Source organism: Canariomyces notabilis (assembly GCF_033297395.1).
Source record: "Canariomyces notabilis strain CBS 508.74 unplaced genomic scaffold N656scaffold_34, whole genome shotgun sequence".
NCBI lineage: Eukaryota > Fungi > Ascomycota > Sordariomycetes > Sordariales > Chaetomiaceae > Canariomyces > Canariomyces notabilis.
In genome coordinates this window covers 137,999-161,898 of record NW_027041856.1, presented here as the reverse complement: position 1 = coordinate 161,898, position 23,900 = coordinate 137,999, and the positions used below count along the sequence as shown (strand labels likewise).

At 55.7% G+C, this 23,900-nt stretch overlaps 7 protein-coding genes across 7 annotated transcripts; 2 read left to right on the top strand and 5 right to left on the bottom strand.

Moving 5' to 3' along the window:
* Positions 1-420: 420 nt before the first annotated feature.
* Positions 421-2,484, top strand: N656DRAFT_444872 (peptidase C14). The gene is made up of 4 exons (XM_064809672.1): positions 421-693; positions 865-1,248; positions 1,309-1,747; positions 2,072-2,484. The coding sequence occupies exons 2-4, from the start codon at positions 867-869 to the stop codon at positions 2,313-2,315; spliced, it is 1,065 nt and encodes a 354-aa protein (XP_064665759.1). The 5' UTR covers positions 421-693; positions 865-866; the 3' UTR covers positions 2,316-2,484.
* N656DRAFT_817380 (uncharacterized protein) lies at positions 2,485-5,980 on the bottom strand. Its single transcript, XM_064818400.1, has 11 exons — positions 5,392-5,980; positions 5,165-5,262; positions 4,841-5,124; positions 4,654-4,759; positions 4,332-4,517; positions 4,124-4,290; positions 4,058-4,085; positions 3,928-3,990; positions 3,698-3,754; positions 3,437-3,651; positions 2,485-3,206 (listed from the first exon to the last, which is right to left on the bottom strand). Exons 1-11 carry the CDS (start codon positions 5,540-5,542, stop codon positions 2,984-2,986), a joined length of 1,578 nt encoding a protein of 525 aa, XP_064665758.1. The 5' UTR covers positions 5,543-5,980; the 3' UTR covers positions 2,485-2,983.
* A 60-nt stretch (positions 5,981-6,040) lies between these two features.
* On the bottom strand, positions 6,041-10,497 carry N656DRAFT_792711 (uncharacterized protein; the record flags this gene model as incomplete). The annotated part of the gene is made up of 12 exons (XM_064817104.1): positions 6,041-6,458; positions 6,530-8,220; positions 8,254-8,310; positions 8,350-8,435; positions 8,469-8,620; positions 8,657-8,985; positions 9,019-9,312; positions 9,355-9,447; positions 9,478-9,780; positions 9,817-9,821; positions 9,861-9,912; positions 9,952-10,497. The coding sequence occupies 12 exons, from the start codon at positions 10,495-10,497 to the stop codon at positions 6,041-6,043; spliced, it is 4,026 nt and encodes a 1,341-aa protein (XP_064665757.1).
* Positions 10,498-11,050: 553 nt separating this feature from the next.
* On the top strand, positions 11,051-12,570 carry N656DRAFT_784469 (uncharacterized protein). Its single transcript, XM_064816177.1, has one exon. It carries the CDS (start codon positions 11,287-11,289, stop codon positions 12,364-12,366), a length of 1,080 nt encoding a protein of 359 aa, XP_064665756.1. The 5' UTR covers positions 11,051-11,286; the 3' UTR covers positions 12,367-12,570.
* A 10-nt stretch (positions 12,571-12,580) lies between these two features.
* N656DRAFT_784468 (ARM repeat-containing protein) lies at positions 12,581-17,039 on the bottom strand. Its single transcript, XM_064816176.1, has 9 exons — positions 16,480-17,039; positions 16,189-16,351; positions 15,929-16,096; positions 15,209-15,866; positions 14,251-15,137; positions 14,084-14,202; positions 13,945-14,024; positions 13,713-13,872; positions 12,581-13,576 (listed from the first exon to the last, which is right to left on the bottom strand). Exons 1-9 carry the CDS (start codon positions 16,545-16,547, stop codon positions 13,042-13,044), a joined length of 2,838 nt encoding a protein of 945 aa, XP_064665755.1. The 5' UTR covers positions 16,548-17,039; the 3' UTR covers positions 12,581-13,041.
* Positions 17,040-19,354: 2,315 nt separating this feature from the next.
* N656DRAFT_848824 (uncharacterized protein) lies at positions 19,355-20,116 on the bottom strand. Its single transcript, XM_064819313.1, has 2 exons — positions 19,812-20,116; positions 19,355-19,638 (listed from the first exon to the last, which is right to left on the bottom strand). The coding sequence occupies exons 1-2, from the start codon at positions 19,872-19,874 to the stop codon at positions 19,504-19,506; spliced, it is 198 nt and encodes a 65-aa protein (XP_064665754.1). The 5' UTR covers positions 19,875-20,116; the 3' UTR covers positions 19,355-19,503.
* Positions 20,117-21,380: 1,264 nt separating this feature from the next.
* N656DRAFT_839948 (desaturase-like protein) lies at positions 21,381-23,873 on the bottom strand. The gene is made up of 2 exons (XM_064818921.1): positions 23,245-23,873; positions 21,381-23,150 (listed from the first exon to the last, which is right to left on the bottom strand). Exons 1-2 carry the CDS (start codon positions 23,448-23,450, stop codon positions 21,602-21,604), a joined length of 1,755 nt encoding a protein of 584 aa, XP_064665753.1. The 5' UTR covers positions 23,451-23,873; the 3' UTR covers positions 21,381-21,601.
* Between the last annotated feature and the right edge of the window lie 27 nt (positions 23,874-23,900).

The window sequence follows — 23,900 nt, the reverse complement described above, 5'->3', positions numbered from 1 at the left end:
TCTTACCTTGACCGCTCGCTCTGCCCGGGCTTGGGCCGGGGTTCTGTGCCACGTCTTCTCCTCGTCTATGTAATCGCCCTATCCTACACATCACTCCTGCAGTGCTGCATGCTTTTGCACTGAGAATCGGTGAAGTTGTGTTGATGCTGGTTGCTCCGGTGGATCGACTACCACAAAGCTTTTCTCAGTCAGCACACCCACGTCCTTCACTCCCCGCTTTTCTCCACCGCCTCGAGGCTTCTCTGGGACCGAAATCCGTTTCCGAGAAACCGAAGTATTAAAACTCCGGAACTTCTCGGGCAATCCGCGTTCGGGGTTTCCTGGCACCCTACCTCACGCGTTCGACGCCGTGTCTTCGCGAGGCCATCTCTGGCCACTCGCCGAACTTGCCTACCCTTGGGCCCCAACCTTATACCTCCCTTTCAGCACCGCCGTCGACTACAGTTGCGGATCATGTCCGGATATCCAGGCGCAGGCTACCACCCCGGCGGATACGCTCCCCCGCCCCAGCAACAATATGCTAGCTACTATCCGTATGCTTTGAATTGTTGATAGTTCTGGAACTCGAAGCTAACGTAGCTCAGTCCCCAAGGCTACGGCTACCAACAGCCTCCGCCGCCGCCGCCTCCTCCTCCCCAAGGGCCTGGCTATGGCTATCAGCAGCCGCCACCCCAGCCGTATGGCTACCAACAGGTCCGTCCTCAGTTGGCATGCATCTCCGTGTGCTAGGGACTAAATCAACACGCCATCTAGCCCCCGCCGCAGACCTATCATCAACCTCCACCCCCGCCTCCAAACAATTACGGAAGACCTCGTGAGCATGCCCCTGCCATGAAAGAGGAGTTGGGGGGCTAACATGAGCAGCCATGCCCACGGTGAACTCCAACTCATATGTCCACGGTAATCACAGTGCACCGCCGCCACCGCCCCAAGCAACTCAACACTACGGATACGGCTCCCACGGGTTTGCCTTCCAGTATTCGCAGTGCACCGGGCGTCGGAAAGCCCTGCTAATCGGCATCAACTATTTCAACCAGCGCGGCCAGCTCCGCGGGTGTATTAACGATGTCAGGAATATGTCGGCCTACCTGGTTGAGAATTTTGGCTATAAGCGCGAGGATATGGTTATCCTTACCGACGACCAGCAGAATCCCATGAGCCAACCGACCAAGCAGAATATTCTGAGAGCTATGCACTGGCTGGTCAAGGACGCTCGCCCCAACGACTCGCTCTTCTTCCACTACTCCGGTGAGTTCTGTGCCGTTTCCGCCCGGGTCCTCGGGAGCCGGCATCTGACATGGGTCACAGGGCATGGTGGACAGACCAAGGATCTTGACGGGGACGAGGACGATGGATACGACGAGGTCATCTATCCAGTTGATTTTCGGCAAAATGGCCACATTACCGACGACGAGATGCATAGGATCATGGTGCGACCGCTGCAAGCAGGCGTACGCCTGACGGCCATTTTCGACTCGTGCCATTCAGGCACTGCGCTTGATCTTCCATACATCTACTCCACTCAGGGCATCCTCAAGGAGCCGAACCTCGCCAAAGAAGCTGGCCAGGGCCTGCTCGGCGCCGTATCCGCATACAGCCGCGGCGACCTTGGCGGTGTCGCTAGCAACATCGTTGGCTTCTTCAAGAAGGCTAGCGGCGGCGAAGAGGCTTACGCCCGCTCTCTGGCTATGAAGACGTCACCTGCCGACGTGATTATGTTCTCTGGGAGCAAAGACGACCAGACTTCGTTCGTATACCCCTTTCTGATTGCATGCCGGTGATGTCTTTATCACCGCATTTTACCCCTTTTCCCACCAAGCGTTATGGACGGCGCCAAGTGCATTTACTCGGTTGGCGGGCCGTTGATCTGCAGGATCGCTCGTTGAGGGACGATCCTCGACTGGGCTGCCGAGGCTGCTTGGCGTTTGTAGCAAAGCACGCGGTCCGGTTTGCCGATGGTATACCGAGCCAGCCGGTCCTCGACGCATATTGATTTGATATTTCTTTTTCTTCTGGCATCACCCATGGTGACCAAACCGCCGGCTAATACTTTTCGTTCCACTCTCTCTAGGGCCGACGCAACCATCGCATCGCAGGCCACGGGCGCCATGTCGTGGGCCTTCATCACAGCCCTCAAGAAGAACCCGCAGCAGAGCTATGTGCAGCTGCTCAACAGCATCCGGGACGAGCTGCAGACGCGTTACACCCAGAAGCCGCAGCTCTCGTGTAGTCACCCCCTCGGTGAGAGACACCTGGCCGCCTTCACCAAGTCCTCCCGTTGTCTCGTGACTACGTTTAAAGCGTGTCCGGACTGAACACGAAAGATTTCTCAAGCCACACAAGAGATTTTTAAATCGTTTTAATATTCTTCAAAAGGAATGAATGAGTGCTGACTTTTTGCCTTTTGCCGGTTGGGTGGTTGGGCGCGCACGGAGTTATAGATACCAATTTGTTGTTCGTCATGTGAAATGATGTACATATTTGGCCACACACACACACAAACAGCACACATACACGTGCGTACCTACCTAAGGTCCCATGGCTTCCGCCCTGTTCCGATACCGTACCGTACCATATCGTCGCCGTCACCGTCCTCGTACCGCCTGACCGTTACCGTTTACCGCTGCGCCGCCCTGCTTACCGATGCCGTCGCTACGCCCTCGTTCTCTCGCTCGTCGTCGCTGCAGCCGCTGTTGTCTGTGGGGAGGTTGTCTGTCGGTGAGGTTGGTTAGTGGGAGCGGCTGATAGTGTTGGTTGGGTAGGTTTGGGTAGGGTAGGGTAGTTTACTAGTTGGATTGGGTATCTGGCAGGGGAGTGGTTAGCTTGGGACCGGGAGGCAAGCATTGCTAATCACTTATGTTGGCTGGACTCGATGGATGGATCGATCGATCGGTATGAATGAGGGAAGTGAATTGGTAACTGGGTAGTTTCTATGTTTTTTTTGCTCATCCTCTTGGTGCTAGTATATAGTATATTGATAATACTAGTAGCCGGTCGTTTCCATGTACGATGGTAGGAAAAGTTGGCTTGGTCGATGGATGGGTGGATGGATATGGTTAGCTATCCTGCCTAGCTTAGCTGTCTTGTTGATGGACACGGTATCTGGGCTCGGTGTCTTGGGCCTTGCAGAGTGGGATAGTTCTTCTTGGAAGTGTACTGATTTATGGTAACTGACAGGTAGTCGGATGGATGAATGGATGGATGAGCTGGAGGTATGGTATACATTGTTGCATGGATACTGCAACTGCTTTGTTCGCTGGTTGGTAAGGCTCAGTTCTTAGGTAGATGATGAGCATGATGATGATGATGATAAACTCCATTGTCGCTGACTGGAAGAGTTCCTCGAGCCCTTAGTACCCATCTTGGTCGTTTACCCAGTGAGGTGTGGGGAGATTGTAGCCTACCTAAGCTTGCAGCTCTTGCTAACGTACCTTACCTTCTCGATTTTCGACACACCGGCTCAGGGGCTAGCAAGTCGTACTGCGAACCGCTGGGGAACAACACATGATGGAAGAAAAGGAAGTCGAGGGGAACCGGACAAGAGAGACAGCAGATCGGCATGGAGCAGTTTATGGGGTTGTTGGGAGCGGGAAAGCCACTGGAGCCGACCCATGACAGTCCAGGACACTTGAGACCGTTAGTTGATGGTGTCTGGGAGACTGAATACAGTGGAATAGTCTATGCCACCACGACCGACCTTCGGGTTGCCAAACATGTGGTATCGGACACCGCCGTTGGAGTGCACCCAGCGCACCTTTCGACGGTCGAGAAGTGGAGGTAGTTGTCGCCAAAAAAGCGCGGTATTTTGTGCATCGTCTACCATCTTGATCGGACTTGTCTTGGAATTTGGCTCTTACTGAAACTAACTCCTGACACGTTAGGCTGTACCTTGGCTCCTTCATGAACCCCTGACGCGCTTGGCCGTACCTTGACTCCCAGGAAGATTCGGACAAGGAACTTAGGGATATCATTCTGGCCACCTCGCTTTGCCTGTATTTGCCTAGCTTAGCTAGCGTGATAGGGGCCGGGCAACTAACTTTCCCTTCTAGCTACCCACATGGATCATCACTTGCCACCTCCCTTGTCTGAGTTTTGTTCATGTTCAAGCTAGCAGCACTCTCACCTCGTGTGCTTGCTGGTTGTCTTGGTGGCTTCACGTGGGCGGCGTGTGGGCGTTACCACAATCTCGTCGCTTGAGTCGTCCGACTCTTCGCTCTCGTTCTCGTCCTCCTCTTTCGCTTCCGGCTCCTCCGCTTCCGGCTTCTCGGCTTGGGCTCTTCCACGACCTCTCTCATTCGGTTTGTGTATGTCACCTCCGCGTTTGGCCGTACCAGATGCCTCGAATAGCAGTTATTCGAAATCCTGCCCCGTTCATGGCGAAGAACTCGAGCACACTTGTCGTTGGTTCCCTCCCAGTCCTTGTGTGTTGTCATAGTCCGGTACAAATGTGAAATGACTTCGTTGTCGAAGTCATGAGCCTTGGGGACGCGATCTCCGTGCTTCCGTTTAAAGTTGGCCTACATTTTCAAAGCGCTTGCGAGGGAGACAAACCAGTCTAGTCGAGTCAGATATAGACAGCAGGTTTCACAGCAAGGGGAATACCTACGTCGAGCCCACTTTATCGCTTTCTAAGACGAGCTGGTGATGTCATACCAACCTTTGATACACGCAAGGAGGCTGTTGAAATTCTCCTCGCCGCCTTTGCTGTCGAAATGCTGTCACAGGGTAGGCTTGGGTCTGGGGCAGCTCCTTGAGATCCCTGAAGAATGCATCTCCCGCAGCTATTGCTGCCTCCAGATCCTCGACACCCCCCAAACTGTCCGTCGACTGACTCTGCTACTCTTGTAGCCTCCTGGATGGTGTAACGCCTTCTTGGGAATTGACAGTGATGAGTCGGGCGGGGGTTCGCAATCTTGAGGTGATGGAGTTCTGCGACTCCTGGTGCTGGCTGTCCCAGCCCTCGTCACTCTCGCGTAGAGCGAGATAGCACGAGGTGTCCTCCCTCGGAGGACGGATGCACTTAGGAGTATGGCTGTAAAGGTCGATCAAGAGATGGCCGTGGTCAGAACTAAGGGGAGCGGATTGAGAGGAATCGAACTGAGGGCCTCTGGTATGTTGTGCTTGCTGTCTGCTGTGTACCACCTAACTAAGGCACCTATCTCACTCTACCCGGTGGGGGGTGAAAGTAGGAAGGTGGACTTGACCTATATACCCAGTTCAGTCTGACCTTCTCCTTCCCCAACCGCTTCCGCCAGATGCCCTCTGTAGCTGCAAAGTTACAGTCAACTGAGCTTTTCCCCTTCCCGTCGAGCTGTATTCTTTGCTTCGTACTTATCTCAGCATTCCTGTTAGAGTACCTAGACACTACAAAGCCCGACTTATCCTACATACTACAGTCCCGCTTCAAGAGGGAGTCGAAGAGGACGCTACACCCAAAGACTGGACAACCCAATCCCACCTTTCCTTCAATCCTCTTCAGACAACCGCAGACACTCGGGAGCGCGAGCAGTACCATAATCACTACCTTGCTTAGAAGGACCATCAAGCCCACTAGAAGATAACAGCCCTTTCATTTCTCACCCTCACAATTTCCCAGACGGCCTACAATCTGAGGATCATGTCCTAAGGACCGTATAAAAGCCATGACTACAGAACTAGCCAGCTCCAATGAGCAGCTTGACCGTACAGAACGTCAAGACCATACCCTACCCCTGTGTGATAAAAGATACTACCTGTGTTCAAACCTGATGCAGACCGACCGCCAACTTCCTGTCATCAAGTCGCCCAAAAATGTACAGTACAATACCAACCAACGGATGAGCCGCGCCAGCCATGAGCAGGAAGTGAAAAACAAAAGAATACATCCCTATCATGACAGCAAGGCAACCCAAGGCAAGACAAGGTATACCCAACCGAGATGAACAGTAACCACTCAGTCTAACTCAGCCCAGCCCAGTTTAGTCTGCCCGGTCCAGCCCAGTCCACTTCAGCGGAAACAAACCCAATATCCCGAACCCCAAACTCCCTCTCTACAATAGTTTCACACCGCCGCCGCGGCAGAAGTACCCGCACCAGAAGAAACACCCTTACTAGTAGTACCAGTAGCCACCTTTGCGCGCCAGAGATCCCTCATCTTCCTGATGCGCTCCTCCCTCTCCATGTCCTCAAAGCAGTCGGCCAGCCGCCGGCGGACCTGCTCGTGGCGGGCCCAGTTGCGCGCCCCAATCTGCATGCGGACGACAAATCGCACCGCACTGAGGACCCGCTTCATTGCACCGGCATTGGTGGCACCAGGGTTATAATTGGCGGTTGCCGGAAGAACTTGTCGTCGTCTGGTTGTTTGCGTGTGCTCGCGGACGGGGCTGAGCTGGCCCAGCGCTGCAGCGGCGGCGGAGGAGCGCGCGGAGGGGTTGAGTTCTGCGCGGATGCGGTTGATGATGGCCAGGTCGGCTTTGTTGCTGTTTTGTTGGGGGGACGAGGTTAGCTCAAAAAAAGGTAAAAAAAAAAGGGGGGGGGAACGGGAACGTACCAGGCGTCGCGGATCTGTACCTGCAGCATGAGGTAGTGCTTGGCAAAGGCGGCGTCGCCACGCAGCCTTGCTTCGCGCTCCCAACATGCCTTAAGCCACTCCATCTGCATCACCATTCCGCGGATCTCCTTCTCGTGCCTCCGCTCGGCGGCCTCGGCGGCCCGGATGATAGCGTCCGTGTCTACTCCATTCCTGAGACCCGGCTTGGCCGCGCTCTGCGATGAAAGGACCAAGGCGCGCTCCTCATTAGCCGCGGCGGCAGCAGCGACTGCCTCAGCCTCGGCCTTGTCCTTCTCCACCTTGAGCTTCTTCAAGTCTTTCTGCAGCTTCTGGGCGCTAGCCCGATATGCGGCTCTCTCGCTGCGGGCTCGGTCCAGCTTCTTGCGGAGGGACGACTCAACACCCATGAGCTCCTCCAGCGCCTCGCGGTGCTCGCGCAGTTCGCGGTCGAGCTTGTCCGCTGTGACCTGTGACTCGCGCAGCATGTTGTGCAGGTCGCGCCGTTCCTCGAGGGATAGCTCGCTGAGCCCGCTGTGGTTGCTATTGTTGTGATTCTGTTCCCGTAGGCGGGCAGCCAGACCGTCTCGCTCTCGCTTGTACTTCTCTAGCTTGCTCTTGTATTTTTTCAGTGCCTCCTCGTGTGCCGCAGCGGACTCTTCCGCAGCGCTGCGCGCGTCTTCCAGAGCCTGCTCGAGAACCAACTTCTCGTCATCAAGCTCCTCGAGACGAGCCTGAAGCTCGCGCGCGGAGGCGGAGGCTTTCCGTTCGGCTTCGCGGAGCGCCTTCTTCAGCTCATGCATTGACTGGTTGGCCGTGGACAGTTGCTGGCGTAGCTCCGAGACTTCGGCCTTCTGCGCTGAGCCCCCATTTGACGATCCCGGGGATGTCGCCAGACGATCCAGGGCTGCTTCGTGCACCTTGCGCTCCAGGTCGGCGATTTGCCGCTTGAGCGACCTTATGGTCTCTTTTTGAGTAGCATCGTGCTTTAGCTGCTCGATTTCCTTCTTTCTGGCAGCAGAAAGCTCACGATGGAGAAACGAGAGCTCGCTATTTCCGTCGCCTCCCTGAGCGGGTAATTGGGAGGCAGCCAGCCGCGTCTCATAGTCCTCAACACGCCGTTCGAGCTCGCGGATGGTTCGGCGGAGCGCCGCGAGCTCTTGACTATTCGATGATTGTCGTAACTGTGTTTGCAGGTCGCGGATCTCATCCCGGAGCCGATCTTCCTCAGCGGCTGCCCTCTCGATTTCCTTTTCCAGAGACTCTTCAACCTCCCGCCGACGTCCATCCAGGACCCTGTTTTCTTCCTTCAGCCGACGCAGCTCGGAATCTAGCTTTGTCTTGGAGACGCGTAAGTCGAGCCTCTCCTGGTCAAGCTTGAAAGTGTCCTCGCCGTGTTCCTTGAGGCGGTCGATTTCTGCCTCAAGCTCATCGCGCTCCGCCTTCGTTTTCTCGAGTGAAGCCCGGACGGAGCGAAGCTCCGCATCCAAGCTTGCCGACCGGTCCTGCAGTGTCCGGCGCTCCTCGGTAAGCTTCGACACCTCGTCAGTGGCATCAGTAAGCTGGGACCTTAGGCGAGAGACGGTCTCGCTTGTCTGCTTGGCGCTTGGAGAAGCCTTCGCCGAGTCCGCGGTTGCCTGAAGAGAAAGCAGTTGCTGCTTCAACCGGTCACACTCTTGTTGCGCCTGCTCGAGCTCGAAACGTGCCTTCTCCGACTCCTCGTCGACTGTGGCTTGCAAGATTTCGACCTCGTCCTCGAGTGCCTCGACCTTTTCCTGTTGTGACTGGCAGTCCAGCTGAGACTGGCGAAGCGCGTCCCTGACGGCTGACAGCTCATTGCGGAGGTCCTCCAACATGGCCTGCCTGGAGCTTAGATCGTGTTGGAGCTGTTCGATCTGCGTGCTCAAGACTTTCTCCTCCTTTTTGTGGCGTTCTGTTTCACTCTGGAGGGCCTCTTGCAGCTTGGATTCCTTGTCCGACAAGGCACCCTCGGCATCTCGCAGCCTGTCAATAGTGCGCTGGAGGCCAGCAGCCCGTTCCTCGGCGCGGTCTCGCTCAGACTCTAGGTTGTGACGTTCATTCTCCCATTTCTCGCTATCATTGTCGTAGAGGTTATCCTTCTCACGGCACTCGGCTTGGAGGTCCGAGATCTCGTCGTTTAGCCGCTCGATTTCTTCCCTGAACTGATTCCGGATGTCACGCTCGATATCAAGCCCGTGTTGCCGCTCCCGCTCCAGACTATCCTCAAGCTCTGCGACGGTTTTCCGAAGGTTGGAGACATCTCTTTGAAGTGACACTGACTCGTTTGTCAATGCATCGTGGCGGGTTTGGAGAATCTCCTTCTCGTCAGCTCTCCTGTTTAGATCAGCCTGTGCTTGCTGCAGTTTGGACTCCAGCGTCAGACGTATGTGCTCGGCCGAGTCGCGCTCCTCTCGGGCCTCCTTGAGCTGGTGCCTCAGCTCATCCATCTCCTTCCGCCGAGACGTATGTACCGTCTCCAGCTGAGCTTCGAGGGAGAGACGAAGGCGCTCGGCAGAGTCGCGCTCCTCGCGAGCCTCACTCAGCTTGGCCCTCATGCCATCCATCTCCTTCTGCTGCGCCGAACGCTCGTCTTCTAGTGCCTTGCATTCTTGGCGTGCCTTGTCGGCTTCGGCCTGCAGTCGGGCCATCTTCTCCTCAATCTGCCGCGAGAGGCCCTTGGTGACGACAGACTTGTTGGCCATTTCCTCCTGCAACTCCTCCAGGTCCGCCTCGGCGCGGTTTCTCTGCGAGATTGCGTCGTCAAGCTTGTCTTTCATGTCGTCAATCTGCTGCTCCAGCCGCCGCACACTGGCCTCGAGGTCCTCAATGGTGTCCTTGGCTTCTTGGAGACGGTCCCCGTCCTGTGCCTTTTCTTCCAGCTCCACCATGCGTCGTTGCGTCTTTTTCAGCTGCTCCTCGCCTTCGACTACCTTATCCCTTAGCTCTTCAATCTCATCCTCGTGCTGTGTGATGATGTCGTCCTTCCTCCGAAGGTCGGCCTCCAAGTCGCCAATCTCATCCTGCAACTTTTCGATCTTGTCACGCTCACCCTGCTCGCCCTCGAGCTGCCTTTGAAGATGGTCAATTTCGGCGTCCTTGTCCTCGAGTGCCTGCCGCAGCCGGTCCATCTCGGCACGCTGGTTCTCGTCGGCATACTTCCGCTTGGCCTTTTCCTGCATCTCGAGTATCTGCTGCCTGTAGCTCTCGAGGTCCTTTTCTGCCGAGTTGAGGTGCTTTTTATACCGCTGCAGCTCCCGTTGCATTGTTACCTTGTCTACCTTCAACTCGGTATTCTCCTTGAGAGCAGCTTCACTGAATCCAGGGCCGGCTTTGCGGAGCGCTTCTTCCAGAAAGTGGATTTTGAGCTTGAGGCCAAAGTTCTCCTTTTCTATCTTGTCAATGACATGTTCCTGCTCTCGCAGGGACAACTGGTTTCCGTCCTCGAGGGGCCCTTTTGCATTGTCGCGGCGCCGCATGACCACGGGGGTGGACGCTGTACTACTGCTGTCCATGACCGGGAGCGGGGTGTTGGTCATAAAGGATGACGTGTTGCGAGAGGCGCCGTACATGCTCGTCTCGCCAGCGGGCATGGGCGTCATGTCTTCGTCGATTCTGTCGAGGAAGGCGGGCGTCGCTCGGCCGTTCTCCTTGCCAGCGGCATGCCGTCTGGCGCTGTTCCTAGTTGCCGACTTGAGCAGCGGCGTGAATTCGGGCCCGCCGAGGCCAGCGGGGAGATTCTGCCGATCGGCAAACGGGGCGCGACTCCCGCGCGGGGTCTTGAGGCTGGGGCGGTTGCCGTTGCGGAGCTGGTGCAACAGATTCCCGTCCTTTGAGGGTGACTGAAAGGATAACTCTTGTGATATGTCGAAGTCGGGCCTGCGGCTAAGGTAAGTCGCGTCCCCCACGTTGGTTCGCGGCGTGTCGAGACCGCCGATGCCCGGTTGTACCATGGCGCCGCGGATAAATGTGGTGTTAAATCGCGTTTGCTATCGATGTATGTCTCGTCATGGGCAGTAATTTTGAGGTCTGGGGCCGAGAATGTCTCTTTCGTTCGTGGGCGGCGGCGACTGAGAATAATGGTAGTTATGGGCGGAGAAGTCGCGTCCAAGCATTTGACGTGACGAGGCATGAATGGCCCTCGCAAGGGTTTGTTTACTTTGAGCAGATTGGCCAATCAACAAAGCCCACGGCTCTTGGTGGGGTCGTCAGGCTGAAGTGACCCATACCATCGCAAGTAGGGAAGTGAACCAGGGTTAGAAGTGAACCACGGCCAATGGGAGCTGATCCTGATTCTCCCACGGCTTGGCATTAGCTAGCGACGTATGGGGCTGGTTCACTTCTAACCCTGGTTCACTTCCCTACTTACGATGGTAGCCCCACTCAACTCCCGGCATCAGACAAACGGCAAGCCAGATTCAAGAAGGAGCAGGGGTCAACTTACACACCCTAACTACAGGCCTCGCCGAGTAACTAAATGAGAACTTCAACTTTTGGTGAATACAGTATGTGGTGTTCCTCACTTTATAAGTGTGAGTTTCATCTTATATGCCATAAATTTGACCTCTCACATAATACCCAGCCCTAAAACAACCATTATCTGCGGTGCGAAGTGGAACTGGCTGGCTTCACAGTTTCACACCGGCAGCTACTCTAAGACGTTTCTGTAGCATCAAGCCGCAGCCGTCAACAACAGTTTTATCATCATACATGGCCTACGAGTTAGAATCCAGCGAGTGAAAATGGCTCATCTTCCCCCAAACGCCGCAATATTTTCGCCCTCAGTCGCACGCGCCGCCGCCTCAGCTGCCAAAGACTGGTCTTACATCGACGCCTGGCTGCACCGCAAGTTCCCCCGCGGCCCGCCATCTTTTGAGCGCAATGCCGACACTCTACGGGTATTACTGGCTCTCGCCGTCGCCAACGAGGCAGCCGACGAGGAGCGAGCCATGATCGCGCGGCTCGAGGCCGAGGCGCTAGACCAACTCCGAGCCCACCAGGCCCAGTCACACTCACAGTCCGAGCCAGACAATAACAACAACAACAACAACCCACTCGGCGACGCCCGCGAAGCAATTCTCGCCTCTCTCGAAAGGTCCCTCACCCGCGACGGACAGATCGCGCTGGACAGCATGGCCGCGCTGGCGGTCCAGAGCGGAATCGCCCATCCAACCCCGCCATCCCTGGCCGAGTCCCTGATCAGGCTGACCGCCGAGTCTCTGACGCTGGAACAGACACTCTCTCGCCTGGATGTCCTCACGGGTTACATGAACCGCGAAGCGGCCAGCACCCGCGTCCTCTCCGCCTCTCTCCGTCCACCCTCACCCTCACCTCACCAGCATCCTGACGACAATGACAATAACGCCCCCGAAGCCGCCCGCAAACCGCAAGCCAACGACGACGACGACAAATCAAGTCCATGGCAGCAATGGCAAGGCTACCATCCACCTCCCACCCTGGCCCTCCAAAACCTCGAAACCCAGCGCCGCATCAAGGCCCTCTCCTCACGTGTACCCGAGCTGCGGGATCGGGCTAAATCACTTTCCTCCCCGACCACCACCAGTAATACCCCCTCGATCGAGCAGGTGCGACAGGAAGAGGAGTCCTACCTGGCGCTGCAGGCACAGAAGCAGGACCTCGAGGCACAGGTGCGCGCGTTCCAGGGCCTGCCGCCCGACACGGAGCGGGCGCGGCACGAGCTCGAGAGCCTGCGAGCCGAGTTGCGGCGCATGGAGATGCGCCGCGACGAGGTGTTTGAGGGCTTGGTCGAGCGGGCTTCGCCTAGAAAGGGTGGGGGAGGGGGGCGATCCGGGTTGGGGTAGATTGCGGGGTAGGGAGGAAGTAAAGAGTGCCGACGGAGATGTGGGTGAGGAAGAGGGTTGTGTTGATCTACTGTCCGCTAGACGAGTGGTTACAAATAGCCGCGCGGGGATTGTACGGACCTTGTGACTTGTACTGGATAGTACTTGTATGTACACCCAAGGAGTAGTTGTTGTGGCAACAATGAGTTTTGCAGTTTACGTTGATACATGTACACTGAAATAGATATCAGTCATAATTTGCTGTACAAGACGGCAATTCAGTAAGTGAACCGAGTACAACTGCATCCACATGTTCACCGTTACCGTCCCGTTTCCTTGCTTCACTTTGTTTGGATTTTGGCCCTCCTATGCACCATTGCCGTATGTACTTGCCCAGCCGTTTAGTCTCACTTCCCGGGGACTAGGGGTAGCGCGCGCCATCTCTGCGCCGGCGGCATCCACAAATCACCGGCTTGACCTTGACCTTAAGTTGACCAGAATCATGAGCAAGCCTCTATGCAATTAGGGGGAAACATTCGCTGTCAGAAAATACGCGAAACCCTACCCCAGCCGTATCCATATGATTTGGAGGATAACAAGCAGAGCCAAATCAAACAGCACCCCCGGAGCCCAAAGCTATGCCATGACCGCAGCACAAAAACAGGACAAACAGAAACAGGAGAGAGAAAAGTAAAACTAGCTGCGCTTGCTCCGCCCTGAAACAGCGCCTCCAAGCCTTCCAAACTGCCTCCCCAACCCGGATCTCACCTTTGCGGGCGGCTCAGCCTTGTTATTCGCACCAGCACCCGCCGAAGTAGGCGTCGGTGCCCTGACACCAACCGGCGTTCCAACGCCGGGGTATGCAGCGCCACTCCTTCCGCCGGCGCCGCCAGCAGCGCTGCCCATACCGCCAGCTCCCCCGGCAGGAGCACCCATCTTCCCCATCGGGTCATGAAGAAGATGAGGTTGCCTGGGGTCGTCACCCCCGCCGCCGACGCCACCGAGACGACCACCACCGGGACCACCACCGCCAATCCTCAACTCGCCCATCCCCATGCCCATTCCGACATCATCGCCCTCTGGCCCGCCCGCACGTCTGGCTCTCCTTGCACGTTCCTGCACGCTGCGGAACTTCTCGAGCAGTTCATTCCACCGGATGATTCCCTCCTCTCTGCTCCCCTTGAGGCGGTTGGGGCGGTCAAATGATGGAACGCTGGGGGTGGTGGCGTTGCTGCTTATGTCAGCATATGAGCAAGTAAGTCGTGGTGCGACTTTGGTTTGCAGTCGCTGAGAAGCATTTCAGGAGTCGGAGAGGACAGACGAGGTTAAAACCATGAATAGGATGGAGAAACAGGGGTAAAACTCACGGTCTAGGCGCAATGTGCAGGTAACCGATCGAACTGACCGAGTTAAGGCGGTTCTTGAGGGCGGCAAAGGCCGACGACTGCGGGAGCAGCATCAACAGCCCGTAGAGGCACTTGTACAGGTGTGGGTAGCGCTCCGGTTCGAGGAGCTGCAGGCGGAGGTCTAGACGGGCGGTGTGCGTAGTCGTGAGTCAGCCGGCCACATGCTTTGAATAGGATAACGTTCAGTACCTACAGGTAAAAACGGGCGACTCGAGGAGCTGCACGAGCTTGTCTATCTGGATGAGCATGCTAACCGTCATTTCTAGCTCGGCACTGGCAAGTTGTCAGCAAATCTTGGAAGCTGGTGAGGGCAGTGAAGAGTGGAGTCGAACAATATCTGCAAGAGGTTGTACGCTTGCTCGTACGCCTGGGCGAGTAGACACAGGGAAAAGGTGGCGACGGCGTTGTAGCACCACGAGCGGAACAAGGCAACGAAAAAGGTTTGCCCGTCCTGACACTGTCAGTTCACGCAAATATCCAAGGGCAGAGGAGACGTTACCTTGGTCTCAAGATTCCGCAGCCGTTTCCTTAGCTCGGCGAGCTCTGGCGCCGTGATCAAGTTGTTGTTGAGGTTCTGGACCATGATGCTTGCAAACTCAACGTCCTCCTCCTTCTCGATGCAGTCGGCCAGGGTGCGGTAGATGCGCTCAGGGCTGAGGCTGGTGCAGAGCTGGCGGATAATGAGGTTCCCACGCGTCTCGAGCAATTTCCTGTCCGTGGAGAAAAGCTGGAGCAGGTTGACCATGAAGTTTGTAAAGTAGTCATCCTCGCTGTTCCTGGAAATTTGGGAAAGGAGTTGCAAGTCCTTGGTCACGACCGCCTCGGCAGGGTCCGACAGCGTCTTTAGCAAAGCCGGAAACGTCCCGTCATTGAATGCTAGTACCTTCCTCGGCGCCTTGCGGTGCAGCATAATGAGCCACGTGAGTGCGGCGACGCGAGTGGCCTCGTGGTCGTTGAGAAACAGCAGTGTCAGTGAGTTCACGGCAGCAGCGTAGTCGAGGTCTGCCTGAGGCTGGGTGTCCTGGGTCAGTGTCTGACCCGTGGCCTTTGCCTGCGCCGGCGTAGGACTGCGCAAATCGATTTCCCTCGAGCTTGAGAGCGAAGCCCGGGCGCTTGTGGTGCCGTCTGGTCTCTCCCCGGCTGGTGGGGCGGGTCCAGGAGTCCGTGACGGGGCCTGTGTTCCCAGCTCTGCCTCGTCAGAGAGGGAGACGACGTAGTCCATCAAGGATGTGTTGACTCGAGCAGCGGCCTGGCGGATTGACTCCACGCCACTCGCCATGGCGGGCAGGAGATGGGCCAATATCTTTGGGGTAAAGGGCAGCACTTCTTCTGGGCAGATATCAAGGAACTCGACTACCCAGCGCAGCGACTCGAGCAGGCCGTCTTCTTTTGGTGAAAGGCATTAGCATCATACCATGCCAGTATTAACACGGTACCTTGTACGCAATCGAACTTACCCATCGGCGAGTCGAGAGTGGCAGTCAGTATCTCAAGGATGGCTTTGTAGTTGATTTGGACATCTTGACCGGGGATCCAATCATCCTCGCTCTCCGTGTCGTCATCGTCGGCCGTCTCAGACTCGATCTCGTCCCCTTCCTCCAGTTGGGGATGGGCGCTCCCGCTGTCGACCGAGTCGACCCGCTTGCGCTTGCCATCGCCCCTGGATTTTTTGCTCTCGGCAATGCCCTTCTTGATGCGGGCAATGCGTTTGATCTCGTTGAGGAACTTGTCCAAGCAGCCCTGAGTGGCGGTATGGACGTCCCTGTTCGAGTCACTGAGAAAACGCAACAGGCCGCCGAGGAACTCGGGCAAGTAAGTGACCAGTTCCAGATCGGGAATGGAATCAAGAAGAGTGATCCAGCCAACTAAGAAGGTCCTGGTGAAAGGGTTAAGCGCATATATCCGGTCCCTGAGTAGCGGTATGAAGCGTTTCAGAGAGAAGGCTGTGGGCAGCTCAACAGTCTCGTCTGGGGCGCCCTTATCGTCCTCCTTATATGGCGGTGGCTGCTCCAAGACAGAAACATATGTGGCGGCGGATTCCGAGACGATATCCTTGATCAAGCGATCCAGCAGCTCGGCGCCGTTTTTTACCGACAGTTCTGAGTCCGCGCCCAGCTGAGAATCCAGGTGCTGAGGTCAGATTCCACCAGCAACAGCAGGCTATCAAGTAAACATACCTTGCAGAGGGCATCAAATATGTGGTTAAAGTATATCAGTATTTCCCCCTTGGCTACCTTGGCAATGTTATACATAGCCTCGCACGCATAGTACCGGACGCGGGCATCCTGATCAGTAAAGCAAGCTAGAACGGGTGGTACGATAACTTCGAGATATCTGGCAAGCTCCTAAACATGGCGGGGGAGAGACAAAGGGGGGCGAGTGTGAGTGAACGACTCTGGCTCGTACAATAGTATGCAGGAACGGGGGGAAGACGTACCGAGCCAAGAGCAATGGCGGCGGCAGCAAGGCCTATCAGACCTCCGTTTCGTGCATGGGGCTGGTGGACGGCATAGGCAAACTCGTTGCAGAGCTGGTCGAGGATGGACTCAACTCTGGCGTAGTCGCTTGCGGCGACGAGCTCGCGGATGACCCGCTCGAGTCTATGTCAGGGGGGAAGAGAGCTGGCGGTTAGAGATTCGGCTAATATTATGACGAGAATCGACGGGTATGGAACCCGAACGGGCAGTGAGACACACGGGCAAAGGCAGATAGATAGATGATGACCTACTCTAATGCGCCAACCTTTCGTTTATCGTAGAGCTTATCATTAAGAGCCCGCTGAATAGCGGCGTCCATGGCTCTCAGATTTTCTCCTTTCCCCTGTTGCGGAGTCCTCCCCCTTCAGGGCCTCGACTCCCCTGCGTTACTGTGCACGTGCAAGCCTCATGGAACTTGGAGAGGGACGGGATGCACGTCGTGATTTCCCGGCGACGGGACGGTGCCACTAGCAGTGCGTTGCCGGACGGAGGAAGGTCGGTATTTCTCGGGCCTGTCTCACCAGTTGATTGCCTCTGTCGAATGTGCGACCGGAGACCAGACTGACTTGCGCCGTGTCTTGTCGGTTGGGCAGGAAGGTGGCAGACTGTGGGACGGTAAGGTAAAGCAATACAGTAGATTAGTACAATCCTATTACAGCGGGTAAGCTTCCAATCCAAAAGATCAGTCGAAAGCGGGGACGATATGTGGGACCCGTAATGGTGGCCGGACGATGCAGGATCACCGCATAGCAAAGATGATGTTGGTATTCCATGTACATTGATGAGTCGGAGTTGTTAATTTGATGATGCCTTCAGTCGCTGCCGACCACAGTTCAGACCGTAACATGTGGGTGCACTGCAGTGAGTGATCATGGCACTGCATGTACTTCACAGTAACCACTACAGTGTCCGTACTGTACTCATTGCTTCGTGAATCTGTGACATGCAACCTGAAATGCCACTGCAATGTTTGAAGCTTATCCGTGAATTCTCATCAATTGTCATGCAAGCGCCAAAACAAAAGAAAGGGCAAGGCGTCGATGATGGCTGGGCACTTCGGGGCTTACCCTCAGCATCTCCAAACGTCGTCGCGCCTGAGTTGCATCCAACGTTGGCCGTGCCTGCCTTCGCAGCATTGAGTTGAAGCTAGTGTGGAAAAGAGGCAATGCCATCGACATCTGAAGTGAAAGAGCACCATCCATCATCCGTTTGTTGAATCCGGCACACGCTTAACGTACCTTGGGTACCTTGGATGTTTACATTTCATTACTTTTACTTCGTTCAAAGAGAATTGGGGTCAGTACAACACCATAAAGTTCCATTCTCGCCAAGAAGTTAGCCGACTACATCGTCTAGGGGGTGAGAACGCTGAAAACGTGCTCAGCCTAGCTGGTAGGCTACAGATACATACCTTGGGTATTGTACGGAACAAGGTAAGGTTGAGGTGCGCAGAAGGAACCTACCTGGAAACTAGTGTACGGAGAGGTAGGGGAAAGAGCACCCTCCCTCTCGTCGTTCCAACATCGCGCTCCACGGTGGGCTATACGAAGTATGACCTGCCAATCTCGCAATTTTCACCCAGATACTACTCAGGGAGTAGGACCTGGGCGAGACAGCGTGGCTTATTTCTCGTCGTCTCATGCCCGGGCCTATTCAACCGTCTCTCACCAACACTTATCCTCGATCCGTAGACAAGCCCAGCACCGGACGCCAAACACGCCAAATACGCCAAACTGACTTTGCCGTGGCGCACTGCAGCGTGTTACAAGTTATCTAACTACAGCGTTATCACATCATTATAGGTACCTACTACTGAACTTGGTGTGCCTGGCATCTCCAAATTGTCGATCTCAGGATCCAGGCTTCTAGTTCTGAGCAGTTCCGTCACGGTGCTGAGACTGCCTCATGATATCTCATGACAAGGCATTACTGTGTGCGAGGTGAATGCCACCCTCTAATCTTTGCGAGTGCCTCGGCTTTGGTATGTGCTGCTGCTGATAATACCTGTAGCAAGATACCTTACCAGACGGCTGGGGGCTTGTCAGCTGCGGCGCCTGCTCCGTTGCAGGTGAGCGGGTGGGCGTCATTCGGCGCATCGGAGACACCGCCCAGTGATGAGGTTAAATCCCCATCAGGTTCTGAGGTCCATCCGGTCTTCCTGTCCGTGGTACTCTACCTTGAAGATACTGAAGACCGGAGAGCCTACTGATGACTGACCGCTCGACTTGACTGGTCCCCTCGTCTGCATTTGGACTCACGGTTGAAACAAGATGGCCTGACTTCAAGCCACACCCTTGCCAATTTAAATAAGTATTGGTCCTGTGTACCCAGTCCTTGCATGTTTATGTGTGTGCAATAGGTACTTAAGAGCTACAGTACGTACGTTCATATCAGCAAATACTTACGAAGTACTGTACTGACCCTGCAACCGGTGAACAGCCCAGGAGAAGCTACCCGAGACAGATCGGTTAGGCCAAGCACGCCATAAGCCTCAACTCACTTGAGAGAGCCCTAAAAGTCACGGCGAGCGGACTGTCTATTCGGCAGGAGTCTCAAGAGGTAAGCTACGACTTCTGATTCCCCCCTGTCTTTGAGGAAACAGACTTCCCTACCGGTTGTACAGGAACTGGGACAACCAACCGCACGAGAGACACTCGAAGCCTTGTTGTACTTCCCCCACCAACAAAAAACCTCGGGGGTGCTGACCGCGACCCTGCATATTGGGCATATTGTGTCGCCCACAGCGCCGGCTACAGAACCAATCCCGAACCCGGCAACTACTTTGCACAATACAATACATAGCCGCCGCCATGCAAATGCAAAAGCAAAGACATCCCGTCCCTCCCCACGGACCGCTCCTGTCGCACCCGTCATGTGGTGCTCCCAACAACCACGTGTCTGTGACATCGGCCCCCGCCTCTCTCTCGCCGGTATCCCTCTCTTGGGGCTTGCCATGATTTGACGTTAAGGTAGGTTCCCATTGCATGCCGCTACTTGTTCCTCCCACCTCCTCACTGGTGGATTCTCGTCTCGTCAGGGTTCAAGGGGAGGAGGGGGAGAGCTGTCCTGATTATACGCGCGCCTCCTTCCCCCACAGTTCCGCCCACCCGCCCATACATTTCGAGCCTACTGTCGGTGTTCTGTCTCCGGTCCTATCCGTCTGGGGGAAGCGGTTCGCTCCAACATCATGCCAGCCCCCCCAACTCCATCTCCATCGGATGTGATTCGCCTTTTCTCTCTAATGCTCCTCATCTCGGCCACTGGCAGCACAACTCCTACTTGCTCCCCTTATTCCCACCTTGCTGTTTGCTTCCCCAACCACCACCACTGTCCCCTTTCTTTCCAGAGGGTGATTCGCCGCCCTGCTTATTTTGCCGCGCGGCCATCGAAGCCCGGCGGGCAAAGCCGTCCTGTTGTGTGTTTGATTTAGTTTGACACCGTTGGTAACCGAACTTACTTTGAGCCCTAAACGATACGGGTGATGCAGGGAAACGATAACTGGGAGGGACAGGGAGTTCCCGAGGTAGGCGGGCAAGGATGTGTACTATGCAGGGTATACAACACCTAACTAACGTCTACTTACCTTCTCGCCGCGAGCCTTGCGGATCCGTTCGGCGGCCGCCTCGTCCATCTTGCCCTTGCCCATGGTTATTGTGCTCCGTCTTGACTGAGGTCAGGTAGCTGAGGGTATTATCTATTGTACGGTATTGTACCGAGTAAGGCTGAAGGTGGGGACCGAGGTAGGCTTGCTTTCTACGCCGGAGTACGAGGCTAGATCACGGCGGCGCCTGACATGAGCGGTAGTTCTTGGCTCAGAGTAATTTGGATGGAAGGTGTTGAATCCTGAAGGTCGGTCGGTCATGGGAAGAGTGGATAAACAGCCTCCGTCGTCTTATATCTAAGACGAGGATGGAGCAGGATGAAATATCTGTCCAATTTATTATGCTAGTGTATGTATGTGTACTGGTGCCTTCGCCGGTATTTCGGTGCCCTGCACATCTGGATCAAGAGTTGCTTTTTCCAGCAGAAAAATCTCAAGCCAAGATACACACAGCGCATATGGCCACTCGCCGCAATTCCCAAAGCTGACGGTACGCCGGTAATTTGTTGGGCCTCTGCAGTCTGATGTCCAGCTCTCCCCACGTTTCTTTTGGTGTTGTCGGCAAGACCCGTGATCACGACATCTGAGATAGCGGTCTCCACAAAGCAAAGCAAACCAGAGAGAAGCCATGTTTGGCCGGGTTCCCACTCGGTGACGTCTATGGTACAAGTACCTACAAATAACTTGAGTCCTCGAGGCAAGAGTTGAGTTAAGTTAAGCCAGCAAGGAACATGGGTGTTGTTGTCGACATGGGCATGATGGCGCTTCAGAATCTCATTGGGGGGAAAGAGTGGCCGGGGGAACTTAGCTGATGCAAGTCAGCGAGCGACTTCGCCCAAACCGAAGCTGACCGGGAGTGGGGGAGCAGGCCGGGAACTGAATGCCGGGCTGGGATGGGACTTTGATCAGAGCTGTGAAAGAAGAGATGGAAAGTAGCGTAGAGTGTAAAGATGGTCCAGCGTTATCTATCCGATCTACCTATTGCATTGTGAGTAGCGATCTACACAGTGTATGCTCGAGCCTAGGCACTTTGGATGAGATAAGTAGTACTACCTAGTTAACATCAGTTGCTGTTGTAGTCGGTTCAAGTTGCCGTGCACAACACCACCAGGAACGGGCCGAGATAAACTATGAGCAGGTTCGGCAACGCTACTTGTGTTGTTCAGCTCCCTTGAGCATCAGCTTGGATTTTCTTTTTTTTTGTTGTGCCGCTCCCTGGTCTGTCTGGGGCATCAAACAATAATTAAGGACCACTACTCCGTAATTGGGAGGAACAAGGAATCGGAACCGAGTCCATGGTTAAAAGGAACGCGGACGCATGGAGCGGCAGTAGCACTGCGTCTGCTAGCGTAGCATTGCATGCGAAGGATGCAATGGAAAAGGAGGGGCTGATCCAGTGCCTTGGCTCCCGCCTGAGAGGATAGACTTGGGATGTCATAGGAGGGCCTAATGTGCACTCATAGGCTAAACCTACCTAGGTACTTTGTCTGTTGCATCCAGCGTCCGCGTCGATAAAACATCGTAGGTGAACACCATCGCCACCAAGGCACAGAATGGCGGTGACAGGATCTCTGCCACGATCCGGAGCAGACAGCCCGAAGGGCCTGGGGGGAGATGCCTTCACACGAGACGAGACGCAGTGTAATAGCACAGGCCAAAAAAAGAAAAACAGCACATTGTGATTAACCAAATCCTCCAACCTAAGATCAGTACCTCTTCCAACACCACAAACTTTACAGTAGTACACTAACGTTAGTGTAGTACGTGTAAGCTCAGTGGTGATGCCCATGCCCAGTCCCAGCCCCAGCCAACACGCTCTGACACTTTGCCAAGATGGCCGCCTGCCTCGAGACGTCGGCGAGGCGGCCAACAACATGCTTGTTGCCGTCGACAAAGCCGTACAGGGCGTAGGGGATACCCACCTCGTCGCAAAACTCCTGCACCAGCCGCTGCGTCCTGCGCAGGTTGTGCCGGGGGATGCGGGGGAACAGGTGGTGGATGGCTTGGAACTGCAGCCCGCCGTGCACAAAGTCGAGCCAGGGCGGGCAGTCGACGTCCATGGTGGTGCGCAGCATGCGCTGCGGGAACGACTCGCCGACACCCAGGTCGGCCGTGCTCATGGCAAAGTGCGAGAGAGTGATCTGCACGTGCAGCGGCGTCGTCACCATGTGGCTGACCATGACATAGACGAAGCGCGACCAGTTGCTGTCGATGCTCTTGTACAACACCCCGTACCCGAACCAGGTCCAGAAAAACACCTGCCCGGCGATCTCGACCCACCGGTGCCACGCCGCCGCGCCCTTCCGAGGCCCCTGCCCCATGATCAGGTAGACCCACGACAGCCGGTACAGGTTGAAGCGTCCAAAGAGCAGGACGATGTAGTACAGGTGGTGCTGCAGCGAGATGAAGAACTTTGCGGCCGCGTCGTACTCCATGACGCGCTCGTAGTACGACGACCGCAGGCTGCCCAGGAAGCGGTGCGAGATGGCGAAAAAGGGCATGTGCTCAATGTCGGGGTCGTGCTCGGGCGAGTTGGTCACGATGTGGTGCACGTTGTGGTTGCGCTTCCACCAGCCGATCGACAGGCCACCGAGAAAGTCGGCAATGAAGACGCCGATTAGCGAGTCGATCTGGAAGTTGTGCGTGATGCCCATGTGCGCCGCGTCGTGGGCCGTGAACACCAGCTGGTGCCAGAAGACGCCGAGGAAAAAGGCGCTGGCTGCGTACCATTTCCACCGAAGGAAAAGAACCATCAGGCCGAAAAAGGTGACATAGCGCGCTGATTCGACGGCATAAGCCCAGTAGTTGCAGTCGTAAAGGCCCTCGGCCTTGATGCGCTCATGCAGAAGACGGTACTTCTCCACGATGGCATCTTGCACGGCCGGATCTGGGGGCGGGTACTTGGCGAGGTCGAGCTTGATCTCTTTCCGCGTCAGCACATCCAAGTGGGCCATGCCGTCAATCGGCCCTTCCGGCGCCGCATCGTCGACCGACGAGAGGGACGTGGCAGATGGCGAACCCTGGCCTGCGGCTAGGCGGTTACGGAGGCCAGAACCAGTCTCAGCCTTATGGGAGTCAAACACTGGGGAGGGCGAGCGTGAAGCGGAAGCACTCGACGACGCCGTGGCCTCTGACCTAGCCAGCTGCGGAAACAGCCCTCGGTCATACTCCTCCTCCTCCTCCTCCTCCTCCTGTTCCCCATCACTAAGCCGCGGCCGAAACTTGCCGCCCTGGATAGGCGGGAGGAAGTTCTTCCAGCGTCCTTCGATCCTCCCGATGCGGTACTTGTCCATCATGAGGCGGGCCTCTGGGGAGTGAAGGCTGTTCTCCCAAGTTAGCGATAGACCACCCCCGGTGAGTTCGGCAGGAAAAAAATCATGTGAAAAAAGAGAACCAAAAATAAAGCGAATCTCACCAATTCACTTCATCCGTCGCGTCCCTCCCTACCATATGCATAATGGCCTTGTCACCGCCCGGGTGGTACTTGAGCCAGCCGTCCACCTTGAGCACATGCTGGTCGACAATGATGAGTTTCCTTCCCTCGGCGATCTGGGCCTCAATCTCGCGCCGCGAGAGGACGGGGTATGTCCGGCCACCGATCCGGTTCTTTGCCTGAGCCATGGCGCTCACTGCGTTTTCCCTTCACCGCCCGCCAGTTCAGCTCCCCTCACAGACGTGTTGTGCCGGGGATGAGTGAGGTAGGTGAGGTATGGTTGGCGAAGCAAATACCGGTAGTAGGGGCGAGAAGGACAAACAACAGATTGATGCTCTCAAGAGAGTCTCCGAGTCGGTTCAAACAACGCAAAACAACGGTTGTAAAGTAAGTTAGTGAAAGTTGCCGTGAACAGCTATTCCGGTTCAATTCAGCGAGTGCCTGCTGTCGTCAAAGATTCGCGACATGCCCACCTGGTGGCATGTATGAACACAGGTAAGGTAAGGTAACTAGAGACCTGAGTGGAAGTTCTGGACAGACCGTAGGTTGCACGGTGCCTGGCTCGAATTGTGGTACGATCATCAAATGGATCGCCAAGGAGAAGGAGCGGAACCTGCAAGGGGCAGGTGAAATTAACG

Coding starts and splice junctions, on each gene's coding strand:
- N656DRAFT_444872 (XM_064809672.1), top strand. CDS start 867: ATGCCCACGGTGAACTCCAACTCATATGTCCACGGTAATCACAGTGCA. Junction 1,249..1,308: donor GCTCTTCTTCCACTACTCCG/GTGAGTTCTGTG, acceptor CATGGGTCACAG/GGCATGGTGGACAGACCAAG. Junction 1,748..2,071: donor AGCAAAGACGACCAGACTTC/GTTCGTATACCC, acceptor CACTCTCTCTAG/GGCCGACGCAACCATCGCAT.
- N656DRAFT_817380 (XM_064818400.1), bottom strand. CDS start 5,542: ATGGTCCTTCTAAGCAAGGTAGTGATTATGGTACTGCTCGCGCTCCCG. Junction 3,991..4,057: donor GGTGGCAAGTGATGATCCAT/GTGGGTAGCTAG, acceptor AGGCAAATACAG/GCAAAGCGAGGTGGCCAGAA. Junction 3,207..3,436: donor GTGTGTCGAAAATCGAGAAG/GTAAGGTACGTT, acceptor CCATACCTCCAG/CTCATCCATCCATTCATCCA.
- N656DRAFT_784469 (XM_064816177.1), top strand. CDS start 11,287: ATGGCTCATCTTCCCCCAAACGCCGCAATATTTTCGCCCTCAGTCGCA.
- N656DRAFT_784468 (XM_064816176.1), bottom strand. CDS start 16,547: ATGGACGCCGCTATTCAGCGGGCTCTTAATGATAAGCTCTACGATAAA. Junction 14,025..14,083: donor TACAACCTCTTGCAGATATT/GTTCGACTCCAC, acceptor ACAACTTGCCAG/TGCCGAGCTAGAAATGACGG. Junction 13,577..13,712: donor CTGCACATTGCGCCTAGACC/GTGAGTTTTACC, acceptor TGACATAAGCAG/CAACGCCACCACCCCCAGCG.
- N656DRAFT_848824 (XM_064819313.1), bottom strand. CDS start 19,874: ATGGGCAAGGGCAAGATGGACGAGGCGGCCGCCGAACGGATCCGCAAG. Junction 19,639..19,811: donor GCAAGGCTCGCGGCGAGAAG/GTAAGTAGACGT, acceptor AACACACAACAG/GACGGCTTTGCCCGCCGGGC.
- N656DRAFT_839948 (XM_064818921.1), bottom strand. CDS start 23,450: ATGGCTCAGGCAAAGAACCGGATCGGTGGCCGGACATACCCCGTCCTC. Junction 23,151..23,244: donor GCGACGGATGAAGTGAATTG/GTGAGATTCGCT, acceptor TTGGGAGAACAG/CCTTCACTCCCCAGAGGCCC.